General features: G+C 54.0%; 1 protein-coding gene across 1 annotated transcript; it reads left to right on the top strand.

Annotated features, from left to right (window-relative positions):
- Nucleotides 1–3775: 3775 nt before the first annotated feature.
- On the top strand, nucleotides 3776–9492 carry HLX (H2.0 like homeobox). Its single transcript, XM_081495409.1, has 4 exons — nucleotides 3776–4865; nucleotides 5651–5830; nucleotides 6606–6790; nucleotides 8635–9492. The coding sequence occupies exons 1-4, from the start codon at nucleotides 4274–4276 to the stop codon at nucleotides 9124–9126; spliced, it is 1449 nt and encodes a 482-aa protein (XP_081351535.1). The 5' UTR covers nucleotides 3776–4273; the 3' UTR covers nucleotides 9127–9492.
- Nucleotides 9493–11326: the final 1834 nt, after the last annotated feature.

Here is an 11326-nt window from a genome sequence, read left to right as displayed (position 1 = left end):
CAGCAGCCTGTAAATCTTGGGCTGGCAGAATGACAGGCAGAATATGCTCAGATTCCTACATTGCTGCAATCCTCTCACATCCTGAGAGCTGGGTAAGCTAAGTTTCCTTCTCATTTTGACTGTGAATATTTAATTATTTCCATCCTTTGCTTGAAAAAGTATTTAAAATTAAGATTGTGTGTAAGGGGGTCCCAAATCCACAGAGCAATTAACTTGTGTGTTATTCTGCTCAGAGTCCAAAAGCAAGAACAAAAGCAGAAAGCACATCTGGACAGCTGAAGCCCTTGAAGAGTTATGTTATGTAATAAGCAAAGCTCAACATTCTCCTTGAGTTTTTATGCTCAGTGGATGTGTATCTGTGTCCCCAAGTTTAGGACAAGAATTTGCATTGGTGGTTTAAGGATGGAGACTTGGAATACAGCACAACCAGAGGGCAATGGGACCCATCTCTTGCTCCAGTCAATGGATAAACCTCTGATTAAAAGGGAAGGATCGTATGCATTAAAGATAGCTCTTAGAATTGATCCGATGCCATCGTGGCATCTCCCCCTCTAGCGTCACTCTTCCCATCCCCCACCGCCCAAAGTTGTTAAACGTTTTAGTATAAACCACTACCTCTGTTGCTCTATTGTCAATTGTAATTTGCCCAGTGTAGCTATGCAAACGTCTTTTCGTCTGAGCTTCCTCAAAAGACAGCGCTGCCACATTTAAGCTCAAGTTAATTGGGCTCAGTCTGGTCCTCTTCACTTCTGCTAGAACCCGGAATCCACGGCTACCAGGACCCCCGGAGCCCTCGCCTCTGCCCCCAGGGCCTCGGCCTGTCTCAATGGCTCTGGACCGGTTCATTTCGCCACAGCCTGGAGCCGCTCGGAAAGCAAAGATTAAAGGGGAAAGTCGCAGCTGTATATTTATATTTTCATTGCTAGAAGGGAATTGATTTCCGCGCATTTATTTTGGTAGTTGTAATACACAAGGGCGGATTTGCGTCACCCGAGCAACTTGTCGGTGGAGATAAAGTTGCACAAATATTGAAAGGGGAAGTGCTAGGAGTCATTATAGAGTTTTTCTCCGGAAGAAATAAGGATTTCTGCAGTATCCTAAAATACTAAGGCCGCTTCTATTTTGAGCCCAATCTCGCAGGCACATCCGCTCATTTAGCCAGAGTTTGAGCCCATCAAAAAACAGGAGATGACCTGAACTCCGGCGAGTCCAGGGTTTCCTGCTGCTTTCTTGGTTCTGAGAGGGTGGAGGGAGTAGGGAGGAGGAGGAGATTCTGAGCACTCCAAAGAGGGCGAGGGGCTCGCAGAGTCGGAGCCTGGGCCAAAGGCGTGTGGAGGGGAGGCAGAAAGTGGTTCCAAAGGTTTCCGTTTTCGCGTTTCCCTCCGGGAGCTTCGGGTGGGTCTGAGAGGCGCAGATGCGGTTGCATTGAAACCGAGAGCAAGGAAGGGCACGCTGGTCCGGTTGCAATTTACAGTCAGACCGTGCGGGCTTGGCGGGCAGAGAGGAGCGGGCGGCTGGGTTAGGAGTCTGCGGGGAAAATGCGCCCTGGGGTCCCGTCCTTGCCCCTCCTGCTTCAGGCCTTGAAATGCTGCAGGTACGGGTAGTGGGCGCCGCTGGAAACCTGCAGAGCCCACGTTCCGCCCTGCATGCATCCCGCGCGGGTTCCCGAGGGTCGCGTCGTATGTGCGGGCGGGCTGCCTGGGGTGAGGCCTAAATGCGACTCTTTTCGAACTGTGAGTTTGTGCTTAGGCCGTGGCTTCAGTGCTCGCAGCAGAATTGGAAGTGACACCAGAAAAAAAGAGAGGAAGAGAGGGCTCCAGGCCGCCCCTACACACACTGGCTCTAGTGTCTTTCCCCGAGGGCAGCGAAGTTATACAGAGGCGGCGCCCTCCCACTGGAGTCTCCCTGGAATCCTCAGCGTATTCCTCTAAAGCCTGCACTGGAGCCTTTTAAGGAGGGTTCACCACCTCAAATGGCTTTATACTCGTCTACCTCTTTGTCTCTGGCTAGAAACAAAAGGGCTGGTCTTCCTGCATTTCTCTTGCCCCAGGTGCCCATGACCTTAGCAGATCACCCCCCCCTCCCCCGCCGCCCTTTTCAATCTCTGGACGTAACATCTCTTTCCCGGCTCCACGGAGCAGGGAAAGAAACCTCTTGAGTAAGAGGTGGGGGAGAGACAGAGGACAGAGAGAGACAGAAGCTGGTTGGAGAGAGAGGTGGGGCGGCGTTGTTCTCAAAGCTGACTGGTCACAAATAATTGATTCGTGATTGTTACTTTCCTGGAGAAAGCCAAAAGCTTAAAATGACAGCATCTGCAACCAGTGACCAGAAACCAATAGCCCAAACCCCGGACTCGAGATAGGCACGAACTCGAGATAGGCATGGCAAATTCAGTTGTCTTTCTGGGTTTCTTTGGTAAAGACCTGTTAGTACTTTAGTGAAATTTTAAAATGCCACAGAAGTTTTATGGCAACGATACTGAAAGTTTGGGGAGGAAAATGCCAGAGAAGCACGGAAGTTCTATTAGAAGATGCTTATTAGAACAATCGAAAACAAAAGTTTCGTGGCTTCATTATTAGTATCATTTTAGTTTCTTCCTGAAAATGTGAAAGAAGAACTCATCTGGGTGGCCTGTGGTTTGTTTGGGAGAGGGGTGGGGAAATCCATTCTGACTCTAATTTAAAAGAGAACGAATTCTTAAAATAGAGATGTTGATGTTGCAGAAAACCCCCACAACACCCACTCTGTGCTCCAAAGACCCCAAGTGCGAATAGGAGGCTTCCGCCCCCACTGCAGCTTTTCCTGCGACCAGGCCTAAGGGGTTCCCTGGGGAAACAGTCGCAGCAATGAAAGCAGCATTTAACCCCAAGGAAATCGACTCTTGTGGGCACTTGCAAAACAACGGACGCCACGTGATCCGGGATGTGGCGGAGGAGGGAGGGTGACATTTCCTACAAGGTGCAGCAGAGGAGGGGACGCGCGTGCCGCGCTCCCGGCTTTCGGACGGCGGCCTGTTTTGTTGTCCCTGAGGCTCGGGGGGTGGAGTAGGGGGAAGGTTTGGCTGTGTCCTAGAGAGTCGTTCGGAGACATCCGTCTTACTTTGTTTGAAAAGTCACTCGTTCAAGCTGTCAGTGTGTGACAGCTCAGAATAAAGCTCATTTGCAACTGCCCCTCCTCTCTTCCCTGAGGATCTCTGCGGCCGGGAAGCAGACGAGGTGCTCCCTTGCGGGGGGCGGGTGCGGGGGGGCCCAGTGCCGCTGCACTCGCGCGCGATAGCCCAGGCAGGGCCGCGCGGGGCCGGGACCTACGAAAGACTGAGCTTGGTAGAGGACACTTACTCTCGGGGATAGAGGCCGACTGGAGAAAAATCGGGCCCGAGAGAAGTAAAGAGAGGAGGGAAACCTTGGGCGCCGTCAGCGTTCTAGGAGGCCGGCTCTGTACCCTCGAAAATAGGCAGGAGCACCAGTTTCCTTGAGAGAGCGCTCCAGGAGCGCTGTGGCCAACTCTCCGCGCCTGGTGCCGATTCGGAGCCGTAGAACTTAGTGGGAGGTTAGGACTCCCTGGAGCCGCGGTTCGGTCTTTGCAGAGTGCGCGCCTAACTCAGCTCAGCCCACGCGGCAGCAGCAAACAGTTTGGCGTGGCCGGGGCGTGGCCGAGGGTGCGGGCCACTCCCCCTTTCCCAGTTCCCCTCCGTTTCCCACTCCCCATTGGTCGCCAGCGTGGCCAATGAGCGCTCGGATCGAGGTCCTACCCTGGGTCTGACTCGAAAGCTCCTGCCAAAACTTTGGGAGTTTTTAGAGAGGAGTTTTTTTTTTTCCCCTCTCTTATTTTTTTTTTTTTCAAACTAACGGATTATTATTGTTGTTGTTTTAAATTTAGCTCTTAAGGCTTAGCTGTTTGGGTGTTTCTTTCGGTGCCCGATTCCCGTCTCCCCGGCTTCCCTGGCGTTCGTGCAGCTGCGGCCCCCGCCCGCCTAGCCGCTCCAGCGCCCCTGGTTCGCCTTCCAGCCCGCGGGGAGCGCGGGCGCCGCGCCGTCTTCAAAGTGAGGCCAGGGGCCGAGGCTGTGGCCGGCCGGCCGGGATCCGGCCCTCGCCTCCTCCCTCGGTGGCGCTAGGGCTCCCTGGCCTGTCTGCAGTTCGGACGGAGACGAGTAAGCTGAGCGTCCCTGGCGGGGCTGCCGCCTCCTCCTGGACTTAGCGTTTCTCTCCCCGCGCACCCACCCATCCACCCGGCCGAGCCAGGCCGCGGCGGCCTCTCGGCGCACCCCTCCAGGATGTTCGCCGCCGGGCTGGCTCCCTTCTACGCGTCCAACTTCAGCCTCTGGTCGGCCGCCTACTGCTCCTCTGCCGGCCCCGGCGGTTGCTCCTTCCCTCTGGATCCCGCCGCCGTCAAGAAACCCTCTTTCTGCATCGCGGACATCCTGCACGCTGGTGTTGGGGAGCCCGGGGCGACCCCGGAGGGTCTGGCGGGGGCCTCGGCCGCTGCCCTCACCGCACACTTGGGATCGGCTCACCCGCACGCCTCTTTCCAAGCTGCCGCCAGATCCCCGCTTCGACCCACCCCGGTGGTGGCGCCCTCCGAAGTCCCTGCTGGCTTCCCTCAGCGACTGTCCCCGCTCTCAGCCGCCTACCACCACCATCACCCACAGCAGCAACAGCAGCAGCAACAACCGCAACAGCAACAGCCTCCGCCTCCACCCCGGGCTGGCGCCCTGCAGCCCCCGGCCTCCGGGTCGCGAGTGGTCCCTAACCCCCACCATAGCGGCTCCGCCCCGGCCCCCTCCAGCAAGGACCTCAAGTTTGGAATTGACCGCATTTTGTCTGCAGAATTTGACCCCAAAGTCAAGGAAGGCAACACACTGAGAGGTAGGTCTTGGAAGAGAGGCTGCAGGCCTCTGATTAGTGAACTGACGCACTCGCTGATCCCTGGGGCTGTTTGGGATGCCTCTGAGTGTTTTTAGGATTAAGAGCAAGTTGGTAAAATGAGGAAGAAGGAAATGAATTGTAAGGAGACTGTGAAGCATTAGGTTTAAAACTCACTTGCTCTACGTTAAAAAAAAAACACGAAGAATACAGGGATGCTTTAAAAACACGAAGTCACTGAATTAATATTCATAAAAATAGTTGGTATAAATATTTGCTCAAAGGACTATCATCTATGTGTCTCTTTAATCACATATCTGGAGAAAGAACTACATTATTGGACAGAACAAGCCCTTTTGGGGAACATTTTCGCTTCCTTTGGTCTGATTTCTAGTGCAGTTCCACCCAAGGACTACAGATGAACAATACTGACTGAACTCCCAAGAGGAGACAGCAGAGTGAGGGCTTCTTTGGGGGGGACGGTTTAGTTGTATGGAATTCTTGGAAGACGCCTGAAAGTGTCTTGTTTAGGCCTCTTTACCAAAAGCCCTTCGTAGTTATATGCATGGATGTGGACCTACAGGGCACACACAGGAACATTTCGTGCACTGCCTTTTGGCCAGTGTCCGGAGACAGGCGTCTTGGGAGCTGGAGACAGAGGTCTCTGAAGACTTCGCTCCAGGAAAGCGGAATGGAGGGGCTGTTGGGCGGCAGAGAGAAACAAATCCCAGAGGGTGTGAGTGTGGGTCTGTGGAGGGATAACACCTCTTCTTTTCCCTTGTCCCCAGATCTCACGTCGCTGCTCACCGGCGGGCGGCCCGCGGGGGTGCATCTTCCCGGCCTGCAGCCCTCCGCCGGCCAGTTCTTCGCGTCTCTAGATCCCATTAATGAGGCCTCTGCCATCCTGAGTCCCTTAAGCTCGAACCCGAGAAATTCAGTTCAACATCAGTTTCAAGACACATTTCCAGGTATGGAAACCCTCCCGAGCGCCCGCCTCACGCTTAGGTCGACCGCCCACACATCTACTGGAGTTTCACGTGCATGCCGAGGTTTAGCAATCCCGGAGTTGATGCGGGTTGAGGCTACCGGGTCCGGAGAGAAAGCGAAAGATTTCGCAGGAAGCTAGTTCAGTCTTTTGTAGCCTGGGGGATGGGGGAGCTTGGGTAGTCGAGAAAGCGTGTGTGGGGCAGGTGGGGTGATGGGGAGGGGGCTTTCCCTAGTCATTTCTCCCGAGGGGGTGGTTTGAAAATGCAGCAAGTGGTCTTGCTTGTTAACATACACACATCTTGGAATGACCTCAAACACTTTTGCCCGAAGAGGTTCCTTCTGCGCACCTGGGCACGGATGCGAGTGCACACACACACACATAAACACACACGTGCACACACCCACAGACGAGTAGAGAATCGAGGCTGTCTTCTTTGGATCCTTTAGGCCTGAGGGTTATTTTCGACCACTCTGAGAATGATGGCTATGCCTTCGGTTTATGTCTTTCCTTTGGAATTAAAAGACGAAACCCCGGGCTTGTCCACTCCACACTCCTGTTAGGCCTTCCGCCTTTGGTCTTAAGAGCCCTAAGTTTCCTCTTTAGAGAAGCCTGCGTGAAAGGGCTTTCAGAGCCGAGCCGACTGTTGAGGCAAAACACTTTTAAGCATCGTGTGAGCCCCAGGCATGCAGGCTGCGGACAGAGCACTAACTGGGCCCTCCTGTCTTTCTCCTGCTCCTCCTCCTCCCTGGTGGCAGGTCCCTATGCCGTGCTCACGAAGGACACCATGCCTCAGACATACAAGAGAAAGCGCTCGTGGTCTCGGGCAGTCTTCTCTAACCTGCAGAGAAAAGGTCTGGAGAAAAGGTTTGAGATTCAGAAGTACGTGACCAAGCCAGACCGAAAGCAGCTGGCCGCAATGCTGGGTCTCACGGATGCGCAGGTAAGCCCTCTCCAGCCCCGATGCACAGCCCTTAGGTGGGGCAGCAGCTCGAGGCCTAGCCCCAAGGCCCCTCCGCCCGGCCTGACTCTCCTTTTGCGGTGGAAACACTAGGTCTTGAATTTCACGAGACTTCGTGGACTTCTCAACTTGAGAGGGACAGAGGAAGAGGGTGGGGGAGAAGGGCAGAAAGAATAGCCCACCCTAAAGATACATGTCACAAGCTGCTGCATGTTTATTTTGGCCAACAAGGGAAAGCCTGTTGCTGAGAAAGCAAATAGGCCGCAGGAGATAATAATTATGTGCTCCAACGTAGCGCAGTTGGCCGTAGGGGGCAGTTTCAGAAGAGATAAAAATCCAAAGTCAAGAGATTGTTGTTGTTGTTGTTTTTTCCCCTCCTCTTGTCCTCCCTCCCTCCTCCTCCTTCTGCTGCTGCTGGATTGTGAAATCCCCAGTTGTGAGGAAGTGAAAACATCATTTCAAACGGAATTACTTAGCCCCAGTAGGGTGAGAAGTCCACTTGGAGTGGCCACAGTCAGTCCCATTTTCTAACGGCATGATGGGAGGGGGATAGTGAGGAAGAGAAAGAAAAAAAGATGTTCTTAGACCGCCCAAGAGCATTACACCAGGTTCTGCCTACTTGAGTTTTTTTGTTTGTTTTTTTTTTTCATTTGTTTTTTTAAGACAAATCTTCAAATAGCAAATCTATTGTGCCCGAATTCAATTTTTTCCTTGTCTCAAGTTCAAGATCTGGATTTTTATTTTTTAAGTTTTGAAAATAAAGAGTCACAGTTCTTCCATATCTCACAGCAGTAGCCCTTGCTTCCTGGGTGCTGAATGTTCTGAACAGGGCAGAAGCCGAAGGCATTTTTTCACATCTCCCTTAGCCCACCCTCCCCTTCTGTCCTTCATTACACAACTCCCCTCCCCAGCACACACACACACACTGGAAGAGCCCAGCCGTTTTCCACCAGCTGTGGATGTTATTTTTAAAAGGGAAGCTGGAACTTGTGTGAAAGTATCGGGTCCCCCAGGGGATTATATATTTATATAGATTCTCCAAACCATCCCTACCCCCCTCTTCCACTTTGCACAGGTTTAATGCCAGCGTTTTCTGAGCCCTCAGAAGGATTAGTTTATCTCAGGCAGGGTCAGGGTCCTTATCAGTTTCTGAGTACACACACACCAAGAAAATGCTCTTTTACTGAAGCATTGGTGCCCCCATGCCACTGGGATTAACTCTTTGAATCCCCTTCCTCTTTGTTTCTCAGGGTTCCTCCTTAAAAAGAAATATTTTTGTACTGACTTGCCTTCAGTAATGGCAGTAGAGGAGTGGCAGACTTAGCAAGGATTCTTAACAGTGGGCAACCAAACCCTTGAAATTGTGTGCAAAATCTTGGGTATATGTGCATTTTTCTGGGCCAGGGGTCCATAGTTGAAACAGATTCGTGGGAGGGGGTCGTTCTGTCTCACATGGGGTTAAGAAGCATTGATTTAGAGTATTGATGCCCCTAGTTTGAGGGCAAGGTGTAAGGACCTGCCTTTCCAACAAACATCCAGGTGACTTCAGGCTACAGGTCGGAGGGCGAGATTTTGAGAAACGGTCCTAGCGGCTTCCCTAAGCCAGGATCCCTGGTGGTCCTCGTGGTTTCCTTGGGCTGCCTCTGGGTCCTGCTCCTAACACAGTACTTGGCCTGTGGTAGAGGTGCTGGGGACGATCAGTGAGTGATGCTTTTCCGCCTTTGGGAGAGGGTCTGGGATGAGCGAGAGTCAGATTGAAGCGAGCCTGCCTCTCACCTCCATGTCCCTTTTTGTCTCCCGGTGCGGCGCGGCGTGGCGCGGCGCAGGTGAAAGTGTGGTTCCAGAACCGAAGGATGAAGTGGCGGCATTCCAAGGAGGCTCAGGCCCAGAAGGACAAAGACAAGGAGGCGGGCGAGAAGCCGTCGGGCGGAGCCCCGGCCGCTGACGGCGAGCCGGAGGAGCGGAGCCCCAGCCGCTCGGAGGGCGAGGCAGAGAGCGAGAGCAGCGACCCCGAGTCTCTGGACATGGCCCCCAGCGACACGGAGCGGACTGAAGGGGCCGAGCGGTCTCTGCACCAAACGACGGTCATCAAGGCCTCAGCGGCCGGCGCCCTCCTGGCCGCCAGCAGCGGAGGCAGCGGCGGCGGCGGCGGCGGCTTCAACTTAGGCGGCCTGAGTAGTGGCAGCACCGCCAGCGCCGGGAGCTCCGGCAGTCACAGCAGCGGCGGCGCCTCAGAGCTTCTCCCCGCACCCCAGCCCGCCCTCAGCAGCGCCCCCAAAAGCCCCGAGCCCGTCCCGGCGCCCCTCGGCGGCCTCTAGACTGGACGAGATTGGAGGAGCCCTGCGTGCAGACCCCCAGCCTTCCAGTATGGGCTGGATTCTGTGCCTACTCTCCAGTGGCGGCGGGGCCCCCGGGTTCGAGACGCAGCGGCGGAGTTTCGCGCATCGCCGCCCCGGGCCGGTGCAGCCCACCCGGCACAGAGCCGAGGGGAGTCAGAGTGCTCCCTCCACCCGCCACCGCCAGGCTCCCAGCGCCAGACGAACACTCCTGCCCGGATACAAGCAGCTTACACTGTGAAGCGTTGGACTAAACAGTTCTCCCCGCACTAGGGGTCACGGTGCAAAGACGCGATGCACTTAGGATGCCACAAACTTGTAAATAAAATGTTTACTCTGGTTTGTAAAGGCCACTTGGCTTGCTGGGGCGAGGCAGTCCTTAGGGTCTGGGATCTTCGACCTGGACTTTAGCCCCGGGCACTGCTGGTTGCAGCTGCTAGAGCTTGGGGGGAGCATACTGCAACCCCGGAGCCACCTCTCTGCAGACTTGGGCAAAGGCTTAGAGGTTCCATCAGTCCATATCCCATGCCAGCTGCCATGATCTAGCGATCCATGCACCAGAGTATGGCCTGGGAGCCTGGTCGGCCATAGAATCTGTTAGGCCTGTCCAGCAGATGGCTTCACCAGGAGTGTGTGCACCAGCTTTCCACAGGAGCTGTAAGCAGAGTGTAAGCAGAGTTGGTGGAGAAGAGGGTAGTGGGGAACAAGGTCAACCTCTCCAGAGCTGGTACTGGAGTCTAGAGAGGCAATTCCAGGGCAAACCCACCCCTTGCTTGTGGATAGAGTAGGGGGAGTGGGCAGGTTCGCAGTGTCCAGATAAAAGGACCACACACTATCTGCCAGTGGTTAGGGTTAGAAGACTGAGCCTGTGATGATTTTAAAGCTGCCAAAGAATTGCACGGCAGAAGAGTGATTTGTTCATGGTCACTTCCCTTGTCCCAGATTGAGGATGAACCCAAACCAGAACTTGGACCTTCTGGCTCACATTTGGCCAGTGAAGGGCCTGAAACACTGCACACCATCTGTACCTCCCCCATCAGCATGAACACACACACACACACACACACACACACGATCTTCCACTAGATGGGCCAGTACAGGTGACCATCCCCAAGCTGGGGCAAAATGAAAGGCAGTTTTCCCCTTATATTGCAAATGGAATATAGCAAATCTATTTTTGCCTCCATGTTGCTTCTGGGATGGGCCATTCAATTTTTTTTCCTTTTTTTTTTTTTTTTGAAAGCTTGAAGAGTCAGATCTCTCTCCAAGACAGCCACACCCCTTTCCCTTGAAACTACGAAATGTCTGGAGTTGGTAAAAAGTTATTTCAGGAGATTTCAGAACAAATAGGCATTGTGTACAAAACCTGATCACCCTGGTCTGTTTGACACTGAGCTGGGGCAAGGGCATAGCTCTCTTACAGACCCACCATCCATCACAGGAAGCCAGTTGTCCCATGGGACCCATTGGGAGGGAGAATGTTGCCCCTGAAGAGATGCTGAGGACAGTGAGCTTAGGACACCCCTAGGCCCAGCCCTGGTTGGAGCTCCTAGAGGCTCCCTGGTCTGGCTTAGCTGCCTCCCCATTTTGACCCATTTGCTTGAGCTCAAAGACTTCTGTTCTAGACTTCTGGACCCAAGGACAGAGTGGAGCCCCCAGATTTAGCTCTGTTTGGCCTGGCTCGGCTGGTTACCTGCCTCAGTCAGGGAATGCCTCAGTCCCTGCCACTCAGTACCCCCAGTGGAGCTGAGCTCCTGGAGGAATGTTCACAGTGGAGAGAGGGAACTGCTGGGGTGGTCTGGCCTAGGAAAGATAAGAGAAAGGTAGAGTTCCCTGGAAGGGACTTCAAAGTAAATGGGGACATCAGCCAGCTGTTATCCCTAAATGGGCCACTTGTTTTGGGGGGTGATGGCAGGCTCACCGCTTGCTGTGAGTCCCAACCCTGAGTTAGGTTGATTCCTTCACACCTTTAGGCACAGGCTTTGCTGCCTAAACTTTAGGATTGTCTCTGTGCCTCTATTTTGCCTTCAGTAGCCAGATTCATTTCCTCTCGTTCCGGAAATACTGAAACCGGGACATCCCAGGAACGTTGAATTTTGAGGCACTTAAATTCAGTTCTGGCTGGGAAGGCGAGCTGAGGCGGGGGGTGGCGCTTTCTGCACACCGCAGCCGCCCCGCCCCT

The sequence above is a fragment of the Giraffa tippelskirchi genome, chromosome 5 (assembly GCF_054371585.1).
Source record: "Giraffa tippelskirchi isolate mGirTip1 chromosome 5, T2T-mGirTip1v1.2.pri, whole genome shotgun sequence".
Taxonomy (NCBI): Eukaryota; Metazoa; Chordata; class Mammalia; order Artiodactyla; family Giraffidae; genus Giraffa; species Giraffa tippelskirchi.
Note: the sequence above shows the minus strand (reverse complement) of the source record. Positions and strands in the feature narration are given on the sequence as shown.

Excerpts from the sequence above, each read along its gene's own strand:
- HLX (XM_081495409.1), top strand. The coding sequence starts at position 4,274 with ATGTTCGCCGCCGGGCTGGCTCCCTTCTACGCGTCCAACTTCAGCCTC. Across the intron at positions 4,866-5,650 it reads GGAAGGCAACACACTGAGAG|ATCTCACGTCGCTGCTCACC; the intron begins GTAGGTCTTGGA and ends CCTTGTCCCCAG. Across the intron at positions 6,791-8,634 it reads TGGGTCTCACGGATGCGCAG|GTGAAAGTGTGGTTCCAGAA; the intron begins GTAAGCCCTCTC and ends GGCGCGGCGCAG.